Source organism: Lynx canadensis, chromosome C1, assembly GCF_007474595.2.
Source record: "Lynx canadensis isolate LIC74 chromosome C1, mLynCan4.pri.v2, whole genome shotgun sequence".
Taxonomy (NCBI): Eukaryota; Metazoa; Chordata; class Mammalia; order Carnivora; family Felidae; genus Lynx; species Lynx canadensis.
Genome location: NC_044310.1, coordinates 6393307 through 6420197, shown reverse-complemented (window position 1 = coordinate 6420197; position 26891 = coordinate 6393307). Strand labels below are relative to the sequence as shown.

The window sequence follows — 26891 nt, the reverse complement described above, 5'->3', positions numbered from 1 at the left end:
CGAGCTTTTAAAGCGTTTGTTAGCGCCCTCGCTAGTGTGCCGGGCCCTGTTCTAAAGCCTCATTTCACCCTTGCCACCCTCCCACGAGACGGGCAGGGTGAGGACTGCCATTTGATGGAGGCTCATCCAAGAGCACGCAGTGAGGGAGAGTCAGAGCCAATATTTGAACCCAGGTCTGACTCGGGAGTCCCTGTGCTCGTTGCTGGGACAACCCACCGACACACTAGAAGAATTTCCCTTTCCTCGGCGACCTGTCCTGCAAAAGAGCTGATACAGTCACAGACGATGGTCTCCAAACTCTCTTAGGCAAGGTCGCTTGGGGAGTTCGAGACAACTGCAGATCCCTGGCCTGGCCCCAGGAACGTCGATCTCGTTCATCTCAGGCGGGGCTCTGAGAAAACGTGCGTTTCAGCCAATACCTCCCGTGTGGTGCCAGTGCAGGTGGTTCGAGGAGAGGTGACCAGGAGGCTGACAGAGGAAGGGACACGGGACTTTGGTCCTGAGGGTCGTGGGCCCTCAGACCAGGGCACTTTTCACAGCACCGCGAGATCCTGACAGGCCCCCGGGGAGCTGAAATTCTTTCTTGCCAATTCTTTGGAAACTAGTCAGGACATGAGATGGTATCTAGTAAATTTCTCGCAGATTCACGGATCACTCACCGATCCTCTGAATAAGCCTGAGTCTCCTGTCTTCTCTCTCTTTTTTTTTAATTTTTAAATATTTAGTTTTTGAGAGGGAGAGAGACAGAGTGTGAGTGGGGGAGGGGCAGAGAGAGAGAGGGAGACACAGAATCCGAAGCGGGCTCCAGGCTCCGAGCCGTCAGCACAGAGCCCGACGCGGGGCTCGAACCCACAAATCGCGAGATCATGACCTGAGCCGGAGTTGGGTGCTTAACCCACTGAGCCACCCAGGCGCCCCTCCTGTCTTCTCTGCTAGGGGATGAGGGGGGTGTCCCGCCCTCGGCAGCTGGCAGGACAAGGTTCACCGCGAAGTCTCATTAGCGGCATGCATGCTCGGCACGGGGGCACAAAGGTAAGTGCGGGACAGGCTCCTTCTACCGAGTGTGCAGAGCGGGGACTCATATCTTGCCCCTTAAAAAGCCCACGCTGTCAACTCAAACCATAGGGCACTGATGAGCCAGGGGCTCTCACTGATGTGCAGAATCCTTTCCATCAGGCTCAGAAAGTCTCAGTCTGGGCTGCAGGCTCACAAACTTCTAAAAAGGGATGGGGACATTCTAGGATCACCTCTCTAGGATTCTCCTCCTCACTGGGCCTCGGTGGGCATCCCACCCTCTGCCAAAGGGTCGTGGGGATCACCTTAGTATCTACTGAGAACTGGACGCACGCAGGGAGGGCTTGGCCACAGCCCTTTCCCTTCCCCCGAGACACAGAGAGGGAGTCAAAAGTGGCTTTGTATTTTTAATAAACTTTCCTTTATTAGGTTACTGACTATTATTAACCATCATAAAATAGAACGGGAGTTTCAAAACTGTACAGGTCACAAGGTTCTGGGCTGAGGGGAAAGAAGGGTGGGGCCGGGGTTTGGGAAGCTTGGGGACAGAGGTGCAGAGAAATGACAAAGAGCCCGCAATTCATCCAGCGTCGGTGGGAGACGGCTGGGCCAAGGCAGTAAGGCTGGGAGCGGCAGAAATAGAACTCTCTCGTGTGCAACATTCATGAGAACATGACCCACCCCGAAACAGGAGTGAGGAAAAGTCTTTAAAAGTCTTACAGGTAAGATTTCCCCCCCCCCCCCCCCCCCCCGCCCCCGCCCTTGGAAAAAACCTCAAAATAATAAGGGGGCAATTTACATTCCTCACCCAGACTTGGTACCAATTTTGTGCTTTAAAAAATATACTCCGTTGGAAGACTTTTTTTTTTTAAAGGTACCCTACAGCAGCTGTTTAAAACATAATTCTTACAGACAAATATATATGTATATATATTAAACATTTAAACAAATAAAGTCATCTATTGTACTGGTACAGAAACGAACAGAAGTCCGATTCGAAGAGAGTTGACCTCAAGATAGAAGGTGGTGAACGCGGTGGCAGGGGCCGGGGGCTGCTACGTGGGGGGGGCTGTGGCAGGGCGCTAGTGACCCTCTTCTGTTGGCTGCCCCGTCCCACCCCGCCCTGCACCTCGTGTGGCTCTGGGGGGGGGGGGGAGTCGTGGTGAGCTGAGGCTGTTCCACTCGGGCGCAGAGCCCAGACAGGGGCACTAAGTGGGGGCCTGCGCTGGCTTCCGGTGGGGCACCACCTCTCTGTGGTCTCCCCAGCCCGTCCTGCCCCTGGTTTCTCTGGGGATGGAGACCCACTCAGCCTCCCTTCTTGGTTGAGGCTCTAGAAGGCCAGGGCTTCTGACGACGCACATGGGAAATCTCAGCTAGGAAAGGAAAGGCAAAAGCAGCAACACCCTCCCCCAGAAGACTGAAGAAATAAAACCACGTGCAAAGATGGCCGAGCCCGAGGGGTGAGTGGCCACCTGGAGAGACACAGGGAGCCGCCACAGCCCTTGCAGACGGGACCCCCAAGATTCTTGTATTGCACGTGAGGCGAATGTTCCCTGAGGGGCGTGCTCGGGAACTCGGAGCAGAGCCCCCCCGGAAACTGTAGGTCCAGAGCCCCAAACAAAGACACCCTCGTGCCCCTGTGAGGACACGGCCCACCGAGAGGGGCAGGTGAGGCACACACATATCCCGGGGAGGGGCAGGTGAAAGGGACCACCAGAACACTCTAGAGAGAGGGTACTGAAACAAGGTTTCCTTTCTAAATGGAATAAATAAATGGCTTTTGTTATTGTTCAAAGAATAAATAGAGGGTACCAAGGGACTGACAGCCGGGGCTGATGCTGGGCGCTGCGGAAGGTCCGATCTTGGTTTGCTTCTGCCTCGGAGTCCGTGGGGAGTTCCTGACGTCCTGAGCGTTGTCTGCCGTGGCGTGGCCCCACCGGCCTCAGCACCAGCCTTTATCTGAGCACCTCTTAGCACCCCTGGGATCTGCGCTTGGCGCTGGGACCCGGCAGGTGGCAGGGGTAGCCCACGCCACCCCGAGGGCAGATCGGAGCTCAGCTCAGGGCTTCCTAGGAGTCTGTTCTATGTGTCCTTTTCCAAAGAGGGACCTTGTGCGGCATGCAGGGGACTTCTGCCAACGTCAGGACGGGGGACAGGGGGGCCTGGGTCGAGCTGTCCGTGTCCGGCAGGGGCGCTGGGCGGGATGAAGAGGGAGAGCAGGGGCTTCCTCCCGCGGCCAGATGCCAGCCCGCGGCGCGGGGCACGGCGGTAGCTCGGTGAGGTGGCACCAGGTGGCTGTCGTGCTGGCGATGCCGGGGCTAGAGCGTCACTGGTAGAGGAGGTAAGCCTTGAGGGAGGCGGGCAGCGGCAGTGTGTGGATGTCACCCAGACGCTCCTTCCCCAGGGCCAGGCGCACGGAGCGGCGGCAGAGATCCATGAGAGGCAGGGGCTCGGCTGGGGGGGACAGAGCAAGGACAGCAGGTTAGCGCAGCTCTGGGTGGCTCCAGAACGAAAATGCTGACAACGCTGGCGATACTCTCACTGTTCGTTTCAATACACAACTGGTGTGGAGACCATTCTACACGTTAAGTCAACTGTTATTAGCTAACACAGAGAACCTGCCCGGGGCCGGCCGCCTTTGTGAGCCCTCCACAAACACCAGGTCCCTTAATGGTTTGTTATTTATTTTTCGTTTATAAATGCAGCCCCGTACTTTGGTTTTTCTTTCTTTTTTTTTAAAGTTTATTTATTTCGAGAAAGAGACGGAGAGGGTGAGTGGGGCAGGGGCAGAGAGAGCAGGAGACAGAGAATCCCAAGCAGGCTCCTTGTCGTCAGCACGGAGCCCGACGTGGGGCTCGATCTCATGAAGCGTGAGATCATGACCTGAGCTGAAATCAAGAATCAGATGCTTAACCGACTGAGCCACCCGGGCGCCCCTCCCTTGATGGTTTATTATGGTTTGCTCGGAGGGGCTTAACAAGCACAGGGAGGCATCATTATCATCATCCCCATTTTACAGATGAGGACACTGAGGGATAGTGAGTCCAAATAACCCGCCCAGGGTCACGGTGCCGGTAGGAGGTGGAACTGAGTCAGAACCCAGGCCGTCCCTGCTCTTACCCACAGGACGAGCGGTAGCCTTCACAGCGAATCCGTCTGGGCACACGGAAGCCAGCCCTTCCCCCCACACGGCCCAGCTCCAGACCCCACGCGGGCGTCCAGGAGGGGAATCATTCTAGGTGAGCCCAATGCTCGTGGGTCCTGCAGCCGTCCCCCCCGCTCACTGCTGAGGGCACCAAAGCAGAGGGGGCCTAATGTGCCGGGTTACGCTCTGGGGTCCAAATCCAGGCAGCCCGGGCTCAGCAACCACATCCTTTAGGCTCCAGACCCCACCGCCAATGAAGACAGATGGTGAAGAAATGGTGGAGGAAACCCAGCCACCCTGCAGCCTGGAGGTGTGATGTCTGCAGAAACCCCTCCGTCCCAGCTCTTCTCTCTCTGACGGAGAGAAGCTGAGAGCCCAGGCCAGGCAGAGTGGAAACATCAGCCCAGGCTCGGCAGCCGGGACCCTCGAGACCGCCCCGGCCACCGCCAGGGGCATCTCATCTCGCGGCCAGGGAAACTGAGGCTGGGGCTCGCGGCAGTGCCGCCTCAGGCACCTGGATTTGAGAGGGACCTCTAGCTGCAGCCTGAAGGAGCACTTCTGTCCTTGTGTCCCCAGACAGCCGGGGCCCGTCTTCCCGCAAGGGAGGCTCCATGCATGCAGCCTGTGTGCTCCAGAAGGAGTGTGACAGTCACTCCCTCCCAGGCCCTGGAGGCCGCCGGGGACAGAGTGGGCCTTGCTCTCCCCGTCTCCCCGGGACTGACCCTTCCTGGCCCTCCTCCCAGAAGCAAGGAGGAGGTGAGCCCCCTTGGAGCTGCTCAGGGCCACCCTGCAGCGTCCCCGACACGGGAAGAGCTGAAGTGATGGCATCCGTGGCTTCGTCCAGGGTCTCCCCCTGACACCGAGACTCCTCTGTGACAAAAAAAAAAAAAAAAAAAAAAAACCAAAAAACACCAAGAAAAACCCAGCATTTCCCTTGAGATCCCCTGCCCCCAATGAGAAGCAGATCACCGTTCTCTAATACTCACGAGTGTGTCCCAGAATACGAAAAATAACATGAAAAAACCTCAACTCTTGAAGAGCAAACCCTATGGCTGGAGGTGTTGGGGGGAAATGGGGCGTTGATGAGTACGGGGTTCCCTCGGGGAGACGGAAGTGTTCTAGAACCGATCACAGTGATGGTTGCACAACTGTGACTATACCAGAGGCCAGGGACTCATACGCTTTAAATGTGGGGATTGTATGGCCTGTGAATTACATCTCAACAGAGCTGTTATCAAAAAACAGAATCCAAGGGGCGCCTGGGTGGCGCAGTCGGTTAAGCGTCCGACTTCAGCCAGGTCACGATCTCGCGGTCCGGGAGTTCGAGCCCCGCGTCGGGCTCTGGGCTGATGGCTCGGAGCCTGGAGCCTGTTTCCGATTCTGTGTCTCCCTCTCTCTCTGCCCCTCCCCCATTCATGCTCTGTCTCTCTCTGTCCCAAAAATAAAAATAAACGTTGAAAAAAAAAATTTAAAAACAAACAAACAAACAGAATCCATCTGAGGCTTGATAATACATTTGCTAAACTCCTGGCTTTAAATGAAGGCAAGCAACCCCCACGGGTGGCCAGCCACAGCGAGACGGCAGAAGGAGCTGAAATGGTAAATGTTTTTCATGAAAAGCTTTCTCAGTTCCTGGACAGCACAGGATGATTAAAGGCAGCCCTGCCTGGAGGCAGGAGAATGCACTAAATGCCTGGGGGCCAAGCGTTCCAGACTCCCCGGGGAGCAGGACCCGGTTCCTCCCACCTGCGAACCCACAGAGACAGGAGTTTCCCCCGCGTCGTAAAGCGTCCTGTGCCAGTGGCCTCACATCTGGTCCTCACTTCTGCCCTGCACAGCAGCCTGACCTCGAGCAGACCACTCCCTCGGCCTGGGCCTCAGTTTCCCCATCTGTACGATGAGGAATCCAGACCAGATGCTTCCTAGAGTCTCCTCCAGCTGAGATCCTGACGGCCAGAAATGCCTCCCAGTGGTTCCTGACCTGGAAACGCGCTGAGTGGCCCTTCTATGGACCGAGTGGGGGATTTCGGTGGCCCTTCCTCTCCTCCACTCAGGAGCTCTCTCCATCTGCCCCCATCGGGCCAGTCCCTTCTCCCTCCCGGGTGTGGCTCAGCTCCCATGGGGAGCCCGAGGGGCTTCCCCTGGTGGCTGAGGGCACTTGAGAAGGTAGTAAGAGCCATTGAATGTGGCCAGAGAGCTGTGCAGGGCTGCAGAGGGAAGACTGAGAGGGAGTTCCCATCACACCCTCTTGGCCTAATGGTGTCCAAGGCATCCCACGGGGACCCTCACTGAGAAATGTTTCTAAACAGTAAGAGCTCTGCAAACCCGCAGTCCCAGCTGCCTTCTTTTTGGTGACAGCCTACCTGAAATTAACATCACAGCACCAGCAGCGGTCATGGCTTGTGGAACACGTACCATGTGCCTGGCGGGGACCGCAGCCCCCCTCAACCTACCGACAGGGAAACGGGCTCAGGGAGGGGAGAGCCACGGGCTAGAAAGTGAACATACACCCAGGTCCAGCCTATTCGGCAGTCGGGCTCTCTCTAGGCCAACGGGAGGAGGAAGTTCCCAACGGCCCCCTGCAGTTTACCCAGACGGATGAGGACCTACGTCTACCTCCTTCCCCCCCCCCCCCCCCACCGAAAGCAGCTATGTGATATGGGGGAGCCTCCTCTGCCTGACCATCTTGGGACCACACTGAATGATCCAGTTATGGGGGTTGTGAAACCAGAAGGATGTGTCCTTCGGACATAACCGACCTGCCAGGATGAGCTGCGGAAGGTGCAGCTGACAGGAGCCAGTGATGCGTTAGGACCCGTCACCCGAGCATCCCCCGATGGGCCCACTCTTGGGGACCGTGAGGGCACAAACAGGTCATTCCCCCCTGGATCTTGTAGGAGGTCAACGATGATGCACAGGGCCACGGTCTGATGGCTTTCCAAAGGCCGGGCAGAGACCAGGAGTGCACTGGCCACGGAGAGGGAGATGGGCACCGGGCCGGGGAAAATATCCACCCTGATTTCAGTTGGTCACTAACAGAACCCAGGAAGGCCTCCCCACCTCAACACTTTTGACGGGGGCCTGCGGGCTCCGCCTCGAGCTCCACGCACAAAGTAAGGGACCCAGTGAAATCCCACCGAGGAAGCTGCCCGGCGGGGAAGGCAAGAGTTTACTTATTTGATGGTCGTGCAAGGTGTGTCGGCCACCCTGCCCATCTCCAGGAAGCTGAGGGGCTCGTCACAAACTTTACATGGTTTGTATGAATGGGAGGGGCGGGCACTGAGGGCGCCCAGTCGGGAAGTGAATCGGGTGCTTTTATGGGAGCAGAAGGTTGAGGAACTGGACGGTTTATGCGCCAACTTCCACATTTCAAGGAGCAATGGATACCTGGTGGCCTATCTGAACACGCACGGCCCAGCACGCCGACCGGGAGCTCTCCTGCAACCCAGCTCACGCCTCCAGAGCCCGGGGCTGTGATAGCTCACAGGCTAAATGGACGAACTCTGCGTCCGGGAGGTCAAGGACGGCGTCTCGCGTCAGAAAGTGCCCCTGATTCAGCCACGTTCCCATTCCCACCCGTCACCTTGGCCGCCCCTGTGACTGCAAGCAGCTTCCAGTGCAAATGCTCTGTGAGCTGGATTCTGGACAGTCGTGGCTGGAGGACGGCCATCCCAGGGCATGTGGGCACCTCTCCTTAACGTGAAGCAGGTCTCACCAAACAGAGGCAAAACAAAACCCCAACCCCTTGTCCTTGGCCACCAGGGAAGGAGGCCTGACCCCTGGCTGGGTAATGAGGCACCTTTGGTTCCCGGTTCCCCCGACTCTGAGAGCCAGTTGTCCTCATGTGACCAGCGTTTTGGGGGACAGGGCGTCTAGAACAATCCCTTCCCTCCTAAGTGGCCTCTCTCCCCCAGAAGGAAACTCTTGCAGGTTGGGTGATTAGTATCCTTGACTAGGGCACTTCTCTGCAGTCCAGCTGGAATGGAGATGTGGGAGGGAGCCACCAGCGGGTGAGGCGCCCCGGGAGGGGACCCAGGGAGGCCAGGAGGACCCCAGGAGGAGGTCACCAAGTCCAAAGTCTCCTGAGGAAAAGAGCTGAGCCGTCTCCAAACCCACAATCACGACAGACCTCACTAAACTTACTTATCCGGGAGCAGTAAAAGGGAGACTTTGAAAATGCTGGAACCGCAGGGAAAATGCTTCCTTAGTGGGAGACGCTAAGTGGGAGCAGGGAGGACCCATGAGGCAGGGACTCTCCCTTGGGGGACGGTCAGTCTGCGGCTTGCAAGTAAGTCTTTTCATTTTTGCATCTCCGGGGGGCAGGCGTGTGGCGGGGGGGACAGGCAGGCCCAGGGCCCAAGCTGGGTCCTGTCTCCCCAGGAAAGAGGAAGGGTGACACTACAGTCCCTCTGGCTGCAGCTTCAGCCCCAGAAAGTCTCAAGGCTGGAGGAGTCAGAACAAATGGGCTGTGGTCAGAGGCGGCTGGACGGTGGGGGAGGTCACCCAGGGGCAGGAGGGCCGGGTGAGCACGGAGGGCGGCCACGCTTAGCGACTTGGGCTGACGGGCTCTGCAAACCGCTGGTCCCTGCTGAGGGCAGGACCTGGTGGCTGGGGTGCGGTGCGGTGGCGTTGGGCGGGGTGGGGTGGGTGGGGAAGGAGGGCTCAGACAACTTCCCAGACTAATAAGTCAGACCGCCCCAGCGGCTGTGACCCTGAGAAGACGTTATCTAGCCAGCCCTGGCTAGACCTTCTGCCCGTCACACTCCGCTCCCCCCATGGACCACGGACCTGGGCTGCCATGACAGTCTCCCTTCCTCAGTTGCCTTGGACGGCAAAGCAAACCCTCCTGGCAGAAGACACAGGCGCCCTTTGACCTCGCCCAATGAGCACCCCATCTGAGTGCAGTCTCACCTTCCCCTCAGGTGGCAGGTAGCACGGGGGTGGTCTGGAATTGCCGCCTCCACATCTACAGTGGGCGGAATAGGGTCCCCCGCCCCCCCCGCCAAATTCAGAACCACTTGGATCCTCAGAATGTGACCCTCTTGGAAACAGCATCTTTGCAGATGTAATTAGCTAAGATAACGTCATGCCGGAGTGGGGGGGGGGGCCTGAATCCAATGGCTGGTGTCCCAATAAAATGAGGCCATGTGATGACAGAGGCAGAGATGGAGTGATGCGTCCACAGCGAGGACAGTCATCAACCAGCCGAAGCCAGGAGGGAGGCCTGGGAAGGGTTCTCCTTGGAAGACCCAACCCTGGGCACCTTGATTTTGGACATCTGGCCTCGGGAACTGTGAGAGATTACATTCTGTTGGTTTAATAAGCACCCGGTTGGGGGTCATTTACTCCAACAGCCCAAGGAACTGAACACACCGCCCTTCCTGCTCCTCTTCTGAGCCTCCCCCCACCCCAACCCTGACGACTTCTGTCAAGGTCACCGGTGATGGCCTTGTTGCCAAAGCTGATGGGCAATTCTCCGCCGTCACCATACTGGACCTCGTCCTTCCTCAAGTCCTTCCTTCACTTGTTGTCCAGGATACCACTCACCTCCCAAGCCCCACGGCCACTCCGCCTCCTCACCCCTCCGTCCACCTGACCCCGCAACACCGACGCGCCCCAGGGCTCCGCCTCAGCCCTGCCCGCTCACTCCCTGGGTGAGCTCAACCCGGGGTCCCAGCGTCACACACCGTCCAGCCGCGGATGACCGTCCCACCGACTGTCTAGACCGGCAGAGCCATCTAGATGTGTGCAGTGAGCATCTCAAGCTCAACTTCCCTACTCTGGCCCAAGCCCCGGTCCCCTTTCCCCTGGAAAACTGTCATGGCTCGACCCTGGCCTCCCAGGGGCCACTCTCGCCTCCACCGTTCATTTCTACGCAGCAGCCAGAGTGGTCCTTCCCTAGGAGGAGAGTGTGAGGTGCTCTGTCGGTACGGAACCGAGGTGTGGGTGAGCGGGCCGAGGCTGGCACTTATCCTATTCTGTGTGTGTGTGTCCGGCTGTTGGCGTTGTACCAGCCTCATGGGTCTTCCTATCTGCATCCTCCAAAGTCAACTGGTTGTGCAGAATGGGGCCCATTCATGACGGACTGGGACTGGGGGAGCCGAGAAGGCAAAAGGGCGTCCGGATATTGCCTGGCACCAAAACCCAGGAACCAAAGAGTTCGTGGGACTGATCGCAGCTGGACACTCACAAGCCGGCTCAACTTTTTACTCGGACCTTTTCCTCTTGCCTTTAAATCTCCCTGACTCTCCCTTCAGGGAGGCGGATTTGAGGCCTGCCCTCCTGTCTCCTCGTCTGACTGCCTCTCGAGTAAACCCTTTCCTTGCCGCGTCCTGGATGTCCCAGGGATGGTCTTCAATGCCCATCGGGGAGGCAAACTTGGCTTTGGCTACAGCATGGCATTTCAGGGGAGGGAGGGGTCCTCATCATTAGTCAAGAGAACCCAAGGTAGGCTCCAGCCACCTGGTACTTGGGGGTCTCCACCCGAGACCCGGCTCACAAATGCAACTCTCAACAACACATTCCAACGCCCGCTCCCCACTCCCCTCAAGCCCTGTACATTTCCCCAACAAGAAAAGTTACAGAAGCATCCGACTTCCCACCTGAGGCAGAGCTGACAGGGCATCCCTTTACAAGACGCCCGTCTGGGCCTCCAGGACTGTTTTGGGCCTCGCCCTGACTCAGCAGAGGAACAGTTCGGGGCTGAGTGTGCCCTGACTTGCCAGGGTGAACGGGCTAGTCCCCTCCGGGCCACTCAGGGGTCTGTGTTCTGTATTAGAGCTGGCCATGGGAACAGTGGAGCCCTGCAAACACACAACACTGATGGACCTGTTCCTGGAGGGCACCGGGGGGCTGGACAGCTTTATGGAGACCAATAGCCCCAGTGGCCTGGCGACAACACAGGGGGCCCAGCAATTCATTCATCTGTCTGGCTGCACAGAATGGGCATGAAACGATCTGGGGCTGTGGTCATTCTTCTGCCAGGGCCAGGGCTCCTGAGATCCTAGGTCCTGGGCAGGATGTGTCTGGTTCTCCCAATCCCCGTCTTTCCCGGCCCAGGGCAGATGTGGCTGTAGACTTTCTACTACCATCACCTGGGGAGACAGACTCACAGAACTTGCTCTCCTGGTTCCCTAGACCAGGTCTGAGATAACATCCTGGGGGGCGGTTACCTGCTGGACGCACACCTGACTGCTCCTGCCAAGAGTCCCGTGACCTAGGGGTACTGGGTTGCACAGGTGAGTTCATTGCCATCACCCAGCCAAAGCCAGGGGCAAGGAGCGAGGGAAAGAGGCGGTGGAGACCTCCAAAGGGAAGTGTTTAAAACTTCCCTCTGCCTTATGTCCCCGGATATTTTCTCTGGTATCTTCCAAGGCTGAAGTAGGGAAGGGACATGGGAGAAGCTGAAGGTTTGGAGGCAGCACGACCAGAGTCAGCGTTTGTGCTTCTGACCCCAGCAGGGGCTTCCCCCACTGCTCACCTGGCCTAAGGGTGGGGTTAGATCTCGGGGTGCCAGGCCAAACCTGCCTCTTAAAAATGGTCAGCACATGGGCAGGCAAAGCTTTCTGTATCGCCCCCTTTCCAAGGTGGGGTTTGCAGATGGTAGAAGGGACCCATGAAAGAGGGAGGGCCAAGCATGGGGATGGACAGTTCTGGAACTCTGGGACCTCCTGCCACCATGGGGTCCCAGCCACAAAGCCACCCACGGAACCCTCTACTTCCTAAACCAGGAGGACAGTGTGGCCACATGTGGGCTATTTAACATGTGGTCTGAGAAAGGCCACTACCTTTTCCAAAGGACCAGTGGGAATCACTGCTGATTCAGCCTCCTTCTAATCCACATGATCCTCCCCCAAAGGCCTCCTGACATCCTGACTGAACAAATCCCTCCAGGGGACTATGTCCCGAAGGAGCCAACTCAGAAGACCCCAGCACCAGAAGAGAGTGACCCTACACCTGTTTAATGAGCAACAGAGAACACTGGTTTTCATTTCTGTAAGAGGTCCTCATACTCCGAAGACTGCAAACCCCAGCTCAATAATAAACCCCCAGCTACTGTGCCAGATTTTGGTCAACTGCAGATCAAAACTGGAGACAGACCAACCAGAAAAAAAGAGCATCTATTCATGCATGCATGCATCCATCCATGCATCCATCCATTCATCCAACCATCCACTCATCCATTTATCCATCCATCCATCTATCCATCCATCCATCCATTCACTCATCCATCCATCCATCCATCCACCCATCTATCCATTCATCCACCCACCTATCCATCATCCATCCACCCATCCATCATCCATCCATCATCCATCTACCCATCCATCTATCCACCCATCCACCCATCCATCCACTCATTCATCCATCCACCCACCCATCATCCATCCATCCATCCATCCATCCATCCATCCAACCACCCATCCATCTACCCAACCATTCACTCATTCATCCACCCACCCATCATCCATCCATCCATCCATCCATCCAACCACCCATCCATCCACCCAACCACCCATCCATCCATCCACCCACCCATCCACCCATCCATCCATCCACCCACCCATCCACCCATCCATCCACTCATTCATCCCTCCACCCATCCATCATCCATCCATCCATCCATCCACCCACCCATCCATCCACTCATTCATCCACCCATCCATCCACTCATCCATTCACTCATCCATCCATCCATCCACTCATCCATCCATCCATCCATCCATTCACTCATCCATCATCCAGCCATCCATCCACCCACCCATCCATGCATCCATCCACTCATTCATCCCTCCACCCATCCATCATCCATTCATCCATCCACCCACCTATCCATCCATCCATCCACCCACCCACCCATCCATCATCCATCCACCCATCCATCATCCATCCATCCATCCATCTACCCACCCATCCACCCATCCATCCACTCATTCATCCATCTACCCATCCATCATCCATCCATCCAACCACCCATCCATCCATCCACCCACCCATCCATCCACTCATTCATCCCTCTACCCATCCATCATCCATCTATCCAACCACCCATCCATCCATCCACCCACCCATCCACCCATCCATCCACTCATTCATCCATCCATCCATCCACCCAACCATCCAACCACCCATCCATCCATCCACCCAACCACCCATCCATCCACTCATGCATCCACCCATCCATCCACTCATCCATTCACTCATCCATCCATCCATCCATCCACTCATCCAACCACCCATCCATCCATCCACCCACCCATCCACCCATCTACCCACCCATCCACCCATCCATCCACTCATTCATCCCTCTACCCATCCATCATCCATCTATCCAACCACCCATCCATCCATCCACCCAACCACCCATCCATCCACTCATGCATCCACCCATCCATCCACTCATCCATTCACTCATCCATCCATCCATCCATCCACCCATCTACCCACCCATCCACCCATCCGTCCACTCATTCATCCCTCTACCCATCCATCATCCATCTATCCAACCACCCATCCATCCATCCACCCACCCATCCACCCATCCATCCACTCATTCATCCATTCACCCATCCATCATCCGTCTATCCATCCATCCATCCATCCACCCAACCACCCATCCATCCACTCATTCATCCACCCATCCATCCACTCATCCATCCACCCATCCATCCACTCATCCATCCACTCATCCATCCACTCATCCATCCATCCATCCATCCATCCATCCATCCATCCATCCACGAGGTGCTATCAGGTAATCTGGCCGACTCCAGCTAGAATTCTTCATTTAAGCAGAGGAAGGCAAGAGTGACCTCCGAGGATCTGAATATGTTGGGATGTCTACCTAAAGACAATTTAGTTCCAATGACTGTGAACTTTTGGCCGGGCCCAGCCAGGATCCCGGGGACACAAGAAATCCAGGAATGCTGCCACACTGGACAGCACAGAGGACACTTACGGTCGAGGCCGTTCAAGTAGCGCATGCGGATCTCACAGTGGCCCCAGACGGCACTCACTACAGGATACAGTTTTTTGCCCTTGAGTCCTCGAAAAGCCACTCCCATGTACTGTCCATCCACAATGAAGCTCAGAGTCCCGTCATCCATGTCCAAGGCCACAAGGAAAGAGTCAGGGACAATAAATGTCTCATCCGGCTCCAAAAAGGCCGGGTACGTTTTGCTCGGCTGGTTTTTGCCATCGTGATAGAGCCGGTTGCGCCCCAAGTCCCAGCCCCAGGACTCGTGGTTATTCCCCACGAGAGTCGTGTACCCAACGGAGTGCAGGGGGGCGTCCGCCGTCGCCACCCCCACCACGGCGTGCGTGCCCCGCTGCCTCATGGCCCACGTGATCTGCCACACGTGCAGCCCACGCGTGTACCCGACTTTGCCCCTGATGGCGTCCGTGCTCTGGGCCACCGGATGCCGGTGAAAGATCAGCTTGTCGTCCTCCTTCACGAAGACGTTGAGCGATCGGTCGTTGTTGTTCCACGAGTGGAGCAGCTGGATGTCGTAGGACACGGGGGGCATGTCCAGCAACAGGTCCAGGCGGGTGGGCTTGCAGTAGTCCAGGCCCTGGAGCTCCTGCTTCAAGGGCCGGTACGTGGGGTCCCTCATGTCCACAGTCTTGATGCCTCCGGTGACCTTCTGACCCATGTTCGCCTTTGGTTTCACCTTTGCACCGACTCCCAAGGCAAACTCATCAATCGTGGGGTCTCCCGTCCAGTTTTCCAACGAGGCCCAGACAGACGTCCCAAGGAAGGTTTCCAGGCGGCCTCTGTGGACTGCGGCGCGCTCAGTGTTGCCTATCGGATGGAGAGAGAAAGAGCGGGGTGAGCAGGGCATGTGGGAAGAAGGGGAACCCAGAAACCAGGAGCACAAGGCTACCCACGCGGACACGTCCCAGCCACCTGGCCTCTGTGCTCCCAGCACACTTGATGCGGGCTCTGGCCCCGCGACTACACCGCCAGGAAGGAGAGGGGCTGTCCACCAGCGGTCAGCACGGGGACGCGGGCCTGGGGACCGGGCACCGTGCTCGATGGTGTCGGCTACACGACACTCTCCAAATGCCTCATCACGGTTTCCCAGGGCGGAAGGCCAAGTTGGCAGGGATCCTGAAATCAGCCCTGGGGCAGTGGGCATCTTCCTTGGGCAAAGCAAAGGGAGGCTTGTGTCCCTTCCCTGCTGTCTGCAGGGAAAGTGAAGCCCCGACAGGCAGCGGAAGCTCCCGGACTCCATTTCCCAGCACCTCCTCTTTTCTAGCACAGTTGTTTGCAGGGGTTTGCGCTAGGGGAGGCGACCCGGGCGTAGGCGGAAAGCCCCCCTCCCGGCCTGCTGGTCCCTGAGGCTGCAGCGACCTCCCCAGCAAGTCCCGTGTCCCTCCTGGGCCACGGCCACCAGTGACACTCTTCTCATGGCCCCCGGTCAGGTGAGAATGAAGACTCTCGCCCCCCACCCCCAGGTAGTTCTGGACCAACACTTAGAGGACCGTCACTTTTCCCGCCCACACCCTTCAACGAGCAGCCGGTGTTTGGCCCCTTGAGTCCCAACAGCCCATCTGGGGAGGAAGCCCGACTCCAAGACTTCACCGTGTCATGGGGTTGGAGGAGAGACCTCACTGCAGCTGTCCCGTCCGCTTGGCTGGCAGTACCAGGAGGGTTACGACCAAGGAGGAGCATGTGACACGTGGGTGCCCGGGGGCCGGCAGGGCCAGGAGGTTGGGTGGGTGGGGGCCATCCGCAGTGGGCCTGCTGTCTCTCCTGGGCCTTCCAGCAAGCCCGGAGTTGCCTCCCTCCCCTGGGACCACGTCTTCAGGGTGACCTGGCTTCTAGGAGGCTGGCTCTCGGCAGAGCAAATGTCCCTGTGTGGGAACACTTGGACCCGACCCCCTTATCTCAGCGAGCACACCAAGCGTCTCGCCTTCCCCTTTCTGGTGTGGAATGGAAGGCTTGATCGCTCCCTGACGCATGGTCATTTCTTCAGAGACAGGCTAGGACTTCTTGTGTCGAAGGTATGCAAAGCTGGTATAAAGCAGAGGTGTCCCTCTGCAGCCAGAGGGCCACCCTGGTTCTGGAAACTTCTGTGGATATCGTGACCTGATGTCCCGGATCCCCCCGTTTCAAGCTTTCAGGCCCATTGAGTCCTGAGAGCCATTGAAACCTCCAGGACTCGCCTGTGGTCCCGCGGAGGGTTTGGCACCTGCTTGCCAGGCTGTGTCGGGGTGGGGGTGGAGAGAGCCAGGGTTTGGGGGTGCGAACATGGTCCTGGTAATTGCAGAGACTGGGGCCCACCAGGCTGCAGCCTTCCCTGAACCCCCTCTTCCATGTCTCCCCAGACTCCATTCGAGTATTTTCGTGAGCTGGTCCGGGGCAGTTCTCTAAGTCGGAAGCACCCAATCCATTTCTGCCTGGGCACCTCCCTCTGGCTGGTGCCCAGTGGCCTTCCCGTGCAGGACGCTGGTGGGGACCCCAGTCAGCTCTCTGGAGGACGGGAGGGAGCTGACTTCCTCAGAGAGCTCATTTCACTGCTTCCTGGAGCACAACGGCCATTGCCCTTTGGTGGGATCTATCCCAGCACCTCAGCGTTCCCATGCCGGGCACAGGTGGGGGAGTGAGAAAGGGGCTGGGGGTCAGGGGAGACACTGGGCAGGCAGAACATGCGGGAGAGAAATGTGGCGGGGAGAAGTCCCTCCAACACATTAACTTCAACTACTTGGAGAGACGGACTCCTGGGTGGCTCAGTTGGTTAAGCGTCCTGACTCCTGATTTCGGCTCAGGTCGTGATCTCACGGTTCGTGAGTTCGAGCCCCAGGTTGGCTCTGCACCGGCAGCGCGGAAACTGCTTGGGATTCTCTCTCTCTCCTCTCTCTGCCCCTCCCCTGCTTTCGCTCCCTCTCTCAAAATAAATAAACCGTAGAAAAATAATAAACTACCTGGACAGAAACGGGTGGAAATGGAGCATGGGGGAGGTGGGGAGAGCTGGCACAAGTCAGGGGTGGAGCTGGGGAAGGGATGGGGGGTGACAAAGGGAGAGAGGAAGGGAGTTCTCAGGCCTGTGAGCCGGGGCCTGCACACATATAACTCCTGCTTCAGCGAGACCAGGAATCAGCAAACTTCTCGGATAAAGGGCTAGATAGTAAAAGTTTTAGGCTTTGTGGCCAGGCAGCCTGTGATAACTACTCAGCTCTGCCTTGTGGTGTGAAAGCAGCCCCAGACGGTGCGTTGATACACGAGCATGGCTGAGTTCCAATAAAACTTTATGAGAATAAGCTGGTCCCTATTCTTGGCCGAGCTCGGCCAACCTCTGGGCTAGACAAGGGGCCTCGCACCTCATCTCCGCCGAAGACGGAGGGCCGAAGTGGAAGGCAGAAGACGTACGTGGGAGGGGATCTGGCGGCCACAGCGTCAGGCCGGCCTCAGAGCGAGCCAACAGAAAAGACGGCATAAGCTCGCAGTGGCAGGGGGCGACCTGTTCAGGTCAGTCAACCACGCTCTGAGATTCCACGGCCTGCAGGCAAAGTCCGTTTGCGCGGCCCTTGTGCTAAGCTCCCACCCTCCCGGGCCAGCAACCCAGGGCACCGTCCAAGAGGGAGGGGCCTTTCGGGCCCCCGGACCGCGTGACCTCGAGCAGCGGGAGTCTCTGGAAGGAAGAGGGGCAAGGTAAATTGTCTGCGGCACCGCGGGGTGGCTCCCGCCCAGGGGATGTGGCCCACCCGCTCTGCTGCCTCTGGGCCAGCCCGTCTTCAGGGTCACCCCCAGATGGTCAACCACCATAGCAACCTGGAGCCATTCTTGATTCACCCGTCACCTGCCTGCCCCCACCCCGTGTCCAGGCGATGGTCCAAGTTGACACTTCCTTCTTGTAGACCTCATGCTGTCCACGCCTAGCCACCTCCTTGCCTCCCTTTCCTTCCATTTTTAAATGTGGCCGCAGAGATCTGCCCTTCTGGGGGTCTCCAGAAACTCCACTAGCCCCTTCTTGGGAAGAGCCAGTAAGGTTCTCCGCCCCCAACGTGCACTTCCCTACTCTGCTCCCATCAGCGCTGCCCCTGGGGCTTCCAGTCCGGGGGGGGGGGGGGGGGGGGACTCACGCACCTTGGGCCACTGCCTAGGACTCGCCCTTAGCTTTTCCGAGGCTCTGTTTGCTCCTGGGACAGGGGTGTCCCAAGCTCACCTCTCCTCAACAGAGACAATGTTCCAGAGAGGACTAGTACAACTGGCAATTTCACTTCTGCTTTTGTTTTTATTTTTACGTTCCAGGCTGTGCTCTGCACACTGAACAAAGATCCCTGTTATCCATTTTCTTGGTCACTGCACTTGATCCTATGATGGACGCTGGCCTTGAGCCAAGACCCAGGTGTCTGAAATGTTGAGCAAATCAAATTTAACGTCCCCCCCCGCCCTTTTTTTGTTTGTTTGTTTACTTTTATTTATTATTAGAGCATGAGCTCTAAAGAGCATGAGCATGGGACGGGCAGAGACAGGAGACACTGAATCCGAAGCGGCTCCAGGCTCGGAGCTGTCAGCACAGAGCCCGATGCGGGGCTCAAACCCACAAACCGCGAGATCGTGACCTGAGCTGAAGTCAGACCCCCAATTGACTGAGCCACCCAGGCGCCCCTAACGTCCCTTCTAAGCCCGGGGTTGACAAACTTGTTCTGTGAGGGGCCAGATCGTAAATATTCTAGCCTTTTCAGAGGATATGTAAATGAACGGGCATGGCCACGTTCCAATAAAACTTTATTGCCAAAAAACAGTGGGCCAGATTTGGCCCGAGGCCACGGTTTGCTCACCTCCATCCTAAACCCATGCCAACTGCTGACGTTATTTCAAAAATGCCTGGACGCGGTTCTGGGGGGCTGGGGAGGGCACGGAGTAACAGAGGCACCGGCTTGGCCTGTGCAGCAATCGCTAACACTGGGCCGAGGAGTCGGCAGGGGATGCCAAACTTCAGGGAGGAACCAGAAGAAGCAGTACAGGCCCCAGCTCTGGGACCAGTCCCCTTTCCTGCCTTCTGAGAGGCAAACACGGATGTCCAGGCCTTTCAGGGCCTAAAGTTGTCACGGGAGTGTCAGGGCCTGGAATGGCCCAGCGAGTCCCTAGTGAGTCTCCACGCATTGGGAGGACCCAGACCTTGTCCCCCTGGGGGAGAAATAAAGCTGCAGCAGGTGTGGCCGAGGCTGGAACTAGAGAGGCCGAGGACAGACACGGCCTGCGGCCATCGCCCCCCCCCCCCCCCCCCCCCCGCCCCCGGCTGCAGCTCTTTCACTCTCTCTGCGGGGTTCTCGTTCACAAAGCTCGTACACACAGGGGCGCCTGGGCGGCTCAGTCGGTTAAGCGTCCGACTCTCGGTTTCGGCTCAGGTCACGATCTCACGGTTTCACGAGTTCGAGCCCCGCATCGGGCTCTGTAGCTGGCAGCGCGAAACCTGCTTGGGATTCTCTCTCCCCGGCTCTCTAGGCCCCTCCCACACTCACACTGTCTCTGTCTCTCTCAGGATAAATTAATCAATTAAAAACAAAAAGCACAGGACACGGGGTCCCCAAGACTACTCAAGACCGTCGCGAGCCAGCTCTCAAGACAAATTCCTCGTTTGCACCCCTCCCGCCCCACCAGCCTCTGATTGCCCAAGTAACATACTGTCCCCACTGTCCTCAGTCCCTGCTTCTTCCCCAAGATCAAAGACACGCCTGGAGCAGGGGTGAGCAGGACTCCAGGGTGACCTGGGGCGGGGATCTGTGGTTTTGGTGGGTGGGGTGTTGCCCTTGTAACGGGCACAGAGACAGCAGCAGGATGGCTCTCTGAACCAGGAGCAAGAATGCACGCGCACCTAGAAACACGCGTGTGTGCGCACGCGCACTTCAGTGGAAGCAAAGTAAAATATGTCCAAAGGAGCTCTGACCGTCGGACTGTCCCTCTTGCCGGTTCCGGGGAGTCGACAAGTCATTCTGGGTTGGGAGCTCCTGGCGACATTTTTCTCGACAGGGAAAGTCAGATTAAAGATCAAACAGGGTCAGAGGAGAAAACTAACCACAAAAGGGTGGGTCGGAAAGCCCGCGAGGGAAAGGGCCCCCTTCACACAACGGGCAGAGAGCGTGCAAGTCCTAACACAGAGCTGCACCTCCTGTGGGGTCACGTTCTCGAGCCGCGGCTGGCACGGGGCCCCGTGTGGTACAAGTCACTGGAGGGGGTTCAGGAAAGGCCGCGTGGACGGCTTTCTCACCTGGAACAGCAGGCGAGGCGCCCACCCCACCACGTCTCCCTTGTCGGGGACCTTGACCTCGTGGTCAAGTTCGCCCACGCTGATGAGCGGCTGTGGCGCCGTCCCTGAGACCGAGGGTGCTCCTGGGGCCTCAGTCTTCAAGCTCCACTTCCCTCTGCTCAGCCGGGGCCCTCCTCCCACTCACCAACCTGGCACAGCACTGGCCCCAGTATGCCGCGGCGTGGGGGGGGGGGGGACAAAGGGGGGAGGACCCGCCCTCAACATCAAAGCCAAGCACCTGGTTCTGTCTGGTGCACTGGAGGGCTGCCTGGGGGCGTCAGAGAGGAGCGCACAGTGGGAGGGAAGCAGGAATCACAGCCAAGGGGCAGGGACACTGGCCCTGTAAACTGCCTCGTCTTTCCCAGAAGAGGGACACAGAGGGGCATGAGCAAACACACCTCAGAAGCTTTAAGACTCTGCATTTACCTAACAATCGCGTGCACGAGATTAAAGGCTCTGGGGCCAGGGGTGGGGGTTGGGGGTGGGGCACAGAGGGCGAGTGCCTGCTGTCAGGCCAGATGTCGCCGAGCCCTATGGTTTGACTTGGGGAGACCCCTTTCCCTCTCCTGAACCCCGCCCCCCAACTCTCCCCCACTAATGCTACGCACACATCATCTTCGATGGGTCAAAAGCCAGCTCATCCACTGCAAAAGGGGACGCCTCTCAGACCCTCTAAGGGGCAAAAGCATCCCACTTCAGGGAGCCATGCGGGATGCACAGGGTTTAAAAGCTTGAGGTGGTCTAGAGAGAATGTGGGGGAAAGCCACTCACGCGCAGGTATGGGGGTGTGTCCACAACACACACCTGGGCACGTGGGGCCACGTGGCGGCCGTCATCCAGACGTATGACACCCAGCAATCACCTGCCAGCTGCTCTCCCAGGATCTTGCCTACGGAACCCGAGAGCCCTGCACGGGGACACGGGGACACGGGGACACGGGGACAGAGACGCTCACGGCCCTACGACGCCCCCGGCCTTGGAGAGGAGCAGACAGCCCCTCGGACGGCTGACTTCTACAAAACCTCACGTGACGCTGTTCCATGGAGAACAAGATGCAGGACGGGATCCTATTTCTGTAAGAACGGAATTTAAGAAGATTCTATCTGCACATGTTTATCTGTGGGCAGGCACAGAGAAAGGTCTAAAATGAATAAACACCAAAGCTTTCACAACGGTTAACCCTGGAGGGGGGCGGGGTGGAAGGATCGATGCATTCACCGTGAACACTTTTTGAACTGACTTTTTTTGTGTGTGATGCACGTATTACTTGGGTAACGGAATGATTTTTAAGCACACGGAAACGAATAAAGGCTGGAAAAGAATACTGGCTTTACACTTCCACAGAGGAGTCATTTCCCAAAGTAACTCCTGAAGGCTCTCCACGTGTGTGTCACTTCTTCTAAAGCGGACAGAGGATAAATGTTTAATTCAGCCGGGAAGACGCACAGGAAGGATCCAGAATCGGGAGGAGGGCGAGAATCACCGGGTACAGCCCACGGGGCCGTCCCAAAGAGGGACGTTATTTCCACAGTGATTGCTCCCAGGATTTCCAGTGGCACGGTTTCTAATTCATAATTTGAAATTGCCCAGTAAAAATGGGCTGGCTCCTGTCTCCCCTGGACCCATACGAGCTCTCCTAAAAACCATCCCTTTGTTTTGTGGTTTGAGGAAAAGTCTGTTGAATGGGCGGAGGGACGGCTCTGATGGAGACACATCCAAGGTGACCGGTGACAAATGGATGGGGTGGGGGAGGAGGGAGGGCACACACCCAGGAGGGCCGCCGGGGAGAAGACTGGCAGTCACACACTCACCTCCTTTTAACTCAAGTCCCCCTCAGCTTGTCCGATTGACCCCAGAACAGTAAAACCATTGTCTTGACCCAAGATGGGGAAAGAATGAAATGCAGGCTACGGAACAAGGTGACCCATTTATAAAGCCTCCTTTCACCTGAAGATCAAATAAACCCCCTCCCTCCGCCTCCCCACCTCACACATCGGTGTCTGCAGCCCAGAGTTTTGCAAGAGAAGCACGCCCTGAGCGGTCTGTGATTCTTTCAGACAACTTTGCAGCTTGTTGACTTGCTGTCCGGCTCTGCCTGTCAGTTAGGGTTTCACGCTCCCGTGAGCCAGGACTCGGGGACACGCTTTGGTGGTGAGCGCGCTCGGGGCGTGCTCCGTGCAAGCCTGGCCACGGAGCCCCTGGCAGAGGGGTTCCCACCAGCAGGATAAGGCCGCGCGGCAACGGTCCCCCGCACCCCCCACCCCCCCATTCCACCTGCCCCTTTGAGGAGAGATCCCCCGGAACACCCAGGAGAGAGCCGTGTTCTTCTCAAGCGGGGATATAAACGTGAAGTCTCTGCCCCTAGAACCAACAAAACGTATCGGTCCCTTCTGGAAAGTTCTGACGGGTGACTTTGGAGAGAAAAGCCCGCATGGTCCAGAGCTCTAGCCTCTGACCTCAAAAGACCAAGAATGCACCTGCTGTAAACACCTACGGAAGGACCCAAATTACTCACGGCACTTTCAGAAAGGGCTCACGTCAGTTGAACCCTGCCCCTGGGAAATCGGCACTACATTCATACAGAGACTGAAAATTAAAATAAAGAGCCACGGCTGCACCCAGTCAAGGTTGTGACGGCAGGCGCCTGCACTCCGTTCAGATGAGAACCCCTGTTCTTGGAGGGACCTCGGTGACACACGATGACCCACGGACACCTCGTCAGACGTTTGCCGAGACAGCGGCCGGAGAGCCTTTGAGAGGCAGTGGGAACGGAGCCCGTAGTGGGGGCTGGGCAACCATCAGATGGCACCTGCCTGGTGCCCTCCACACAGGGGGCGGGAAGCCGGGCAGAGAGCTAGGCCACGGGGACAGCCCGCGGGAGCCCAGGGGAAAGGCTGTCTGTGGATGAACCACCTCAAACACTCCAAGCATAAACTCCCTGAGTCCAGAGCAGCGGTCGAGGTCCCAAAAACTTTCTCCGGGAAGAAGAGGCTGTTCTCCTGGATGCGGGGTCCCCCGACCCCTTCATCACCTGCCGGGAGAAGCGAATGCCTGGCCTCCCATCCCCGACCCACTGAATCAGGGGCTGCGGTCCAGCGGTCTGCATTCTAAGGAGCCCCCAGCAACATCAGGACACAGCTGGTTCAAAGGAACGACAGCTCAACGTTCTAGAACCTCAAATCCATGTGAAATAAGAACCGCCAGGCTGAGACTCACAACAAGGATTTTTAAAAACCGCGTGTTCAGTCTTGATGTGAGATCTTTTAAATGTTACACATGCTCATCAGAAATCGCAATCCAGAGGGGCGCCCGGGTGGCCCCGTCAGTTAAGCGACTGGCTCTTGGTTTCAGCTCAGGTCGTGATCTCGAGGTTTTGCGAGCCCCGGGTCGGGCCGGCTCCACGCTTGACGGCGTGGAGCCCGCTTGGGACTCTCTCTCTCCCTCTCTCTCTCTGCCCCTTCCCTGCTCCTGCTGTCTCAAAACAAACAAACAAACAATAGAAATCTCAATCCAGAAATGTATAAAGTATAAATTAAAGGGTCCCCCTCCCACTGGGGACAGTCCACTTTGAGCAAAGGATCACCCCCAAATACTACTCACCAGTTTGCTTTCTCCAAGTCGTAAGAGACTAGTCCCTGTGCCAATTTCGTGTGGTAGGAGCCGCGTAATATCCCATTATGGGAATTTCTGTCACTTGCCTTTAGAGATGAATGTGTGAAGGTCACGCGTGGGGTGAGGGATTCTCCCTAGCGGGGTGGCCTTGAGCAGCTTCCTCTCATTAGTCTGTGGCCACCTCATCTCTCAATACGCCCCAAATCTTGGACTTCAGAGCCCCCACCCTACGGTCCACTTCTAGTAGAAGAGTCTACGGCCGTAGCACCCTGAACGCGCCCGATCTCGTCTGTCCATTTTTAGTAGGACAAAAGCGGAGGTCACGGGAACCTCCCACCAGGCTTCCTGGTCTTTGAACCGGCCACAGTGGCGGCAAGGTGCCCAGGTTCCCGCACAGCTAGTTGGACTGAAGGCTTGTCACCCGGACCTCGAATGGACCACAGCCAAGGAACTTGGAAAGGATTCTAAAAGGAATCGGGCCTTGTGTGCAACCTAATCACCATTCCTCGTGTGCGATTTCACGGAACTGGACAGGATGCTGAGGGAGAGGTAAAGCCCCACGCCTCGCAGGCCGGGCGAGAAAAGGACTTAACCCTACTTCTAAAGCCACAATAGCTCACGGACCTCCTCCTCCTGTCCTGTCAACCTGGAAAGTCCTGGACGCTGGGCCGCCAGCCCGATGGGAGGGCCACCTCAGCAAGTCCAAAGGTAGCAAATCACTCAATCCTAAATTCCCAGGCAAGCAGAAGGGTCCAGCTGCCAGGTCCCCATGGCACCAGCTTGTCACCGGGGGGTACGGCAATGAGGCAGGAAGTGGCCTCCCCAGCTGCGGCTTCTCCTTCTTTTTTTTTAATGTTTTTTTTTTTATTTTTTTTGTTTTTTTCCAACGTTTTTATTTATTTTTGGGACAGAGAGAGACAGAGCATGAACGGGGGAGGGGCAGAGAGAGAGGGAGACACAGAATCGGAAACAGGCTCCAGGCTCCGAGCCATCAGCCCAGAGCCCGACGCGGGGCTCGAACTCACGGACCGCGAGATCGTGACCTGGCTGAAGTCGGACGCTTAACTGACTGCGCCACCCAGGCGCCCCGATGTTTTAATTTATTTTTTGAATCGTACTCTTTCAAAATGTTGTATTATGTGAATTTCACCTCGACAAACAAAAAAACATAAATGGATGAAAAATGTCCCCCTGCCCAAAACCCACACGGCAGGAGGTGGGTGTGGAAAGGGCTGCAGAACGGAGGGGGGCCCGGAGCTCGAAGAGGTCTAGGGTCACACACAGGGACCCGGCCAACGACGTGCCTCTGTGGGGAGTAAGGAGCCTTCTAGAACTGGGCCACGGCCGCGCAGTTCTCCACTCTCCACCCCACCCCCCTTTCTTTCCTCCAAAAGAAAAAGCGCAGAGCTGTGCGCCTGGAAACGGCACCCGTAGATGGAGTTTCTCTGGAGGGATCTATCTGGAGTGCGCACCTGCACCTCTGTGTTGCTCCCTCTGTCGATGACTCTGGTGCCGGATCTGTCGGCTGCGACCGCACCGCGGGGCTTCGGCCCCGGGCTGACGCACGGTTTGACTGGACCTGTCGCCACATGAAAACCTGTTCCGATGGGCTGCTTCTGAGTTCTCGTGAGGATTACTGCTCACAGATCTGGAGAGATCTGGGCCTCCTCGTCGGTCACCACCACCTCCCCCCGACCCTCTCTGGCCAGACGCCCTCTCGTAAAACCCGGCAAGTTGGCCAAGCGCTCAAGGCCTGTGTGCATCTAGTAGGTGTCTAAAAAAATATCGGGGTCGCAGGCTCGCCCCATCCCACCAGCACCTGCTGAACCCTGAGGGGCGTGGCATGGGCTTCCCAAGACCCCGTCTTTGTCCCTCAGTCCCTGAGTTTCCCAAGCAGGTGGACAATTCAAGAGCATGGGCTGTGCAAGGTCGGCGTTCAGGGAAGTAGGGGGCAGTGCTCCACCTCGGCTGCCAGAGCGCGTCTTCCCCGGGGGGAAACTGGCAAGAAAGTCAGCAAGACAGTCACCTGCAGAAGTGATCCACCCCGAGAGGTGGTCTGTACGTGTCCAGCTGACGAACACTTGGAAGACACCCGAGTCCCAATAAGGTGCCTTAGGGTTGGAATGCGTTCCAAGAATATTAGGTGCCTCCTGTATACACACAGGTAGAAATCACTGGGGGAGACAGGGAGCAATCATTTGAGCAGTTAATGCAAACTTCAGGGGCAGAAATTTTTTAAAGTTTATTTCTTTATTCTTGAGAGAGAGAGAGAGAGAGAGAGAGCATGAGTATGTGAGCAGGGGAGGGGCAGAGAGAGAGGGAAAGAGAGAATCCCAAGCTGTGAGCACAGAGCCCGATGTGGGGCTTGAACCTGCGAACCGTGAGATCGTGACCCGAGCTGAAATCAAGAGTTGGAGGCTTAACCAATTGAGCCACCCAGGCGCCCCTTCAAGGGCAGAAATTTTTATCTGTTGTGTTCCCTGTGGCAGCCCCAATGCCTAGCACAGTGCCTGCAACACAGTAGGTGCTCAATAAATAAGTGTTAAATGACTCTCTCTCTAATACAGGGCCAAGTAATAAGTGTCAAAGAAAAAACAGAGTAGTGAGGACAGAGAAAATGATGGGAACAGGCTTCCCTGATATCGCAATTTATGGACGGAGACTGAGATAAATGGAGGGAAAAAAGCAGGAGCCTACTCAAGAGGAAGAGCGTTCTGGGCAGAGGGAACAGGATGTGCAAAGGCCCTGAGGTGGCAGCATGCTTGTGCTGGGAGAATAACAGAGGAGCCATGCAGAGGGGCAGGCACACCGGCCTTGCGGGCCACAGTAAGGACTCTGGATTCTGTCTCCAGTGTGATGAGAAA

General features: G+C 57.1%; 1 protein-coding gene across 3 annotated transcripts in view; it reads right to left on the bottom strand.

Annotated features, from left to right (window-relative positions):
* Positions 1–1412: 1412 nt before the first annotated feature.
* The window catches only part of SPSB1 (splA/ryanodine receptor domain and SOCS box containing 1), a 68391-nt gene continuing 42912 nt past the window's right edge, over positions 1413–26891 (bottom strand). For 2 of the 3 annotated variants that reach the window (XM_030325833.1, XM_030325832.1), the window contains exons 2-3: positions 14118–14960; positions 1413–3468 (exon numbers count right to left, since the gene is read on the bottom strand). In XM_030325833.1, coding sequence (XP_030181693.1) covers positions 3341–3468; positions 14118–14811 — 822 coding nt within the window. In that variant the 5' untranslated portion in view covers positions 14812–14960 and the 3' untranslated portion in view covers positions 1413–3340. Of the gene's footprint in view, positions 3469–14117; positions 15073–26891 lie in introns of those variants that run through there. The other variant, XM_030325831.1, reaches the window with a different exon arrangement.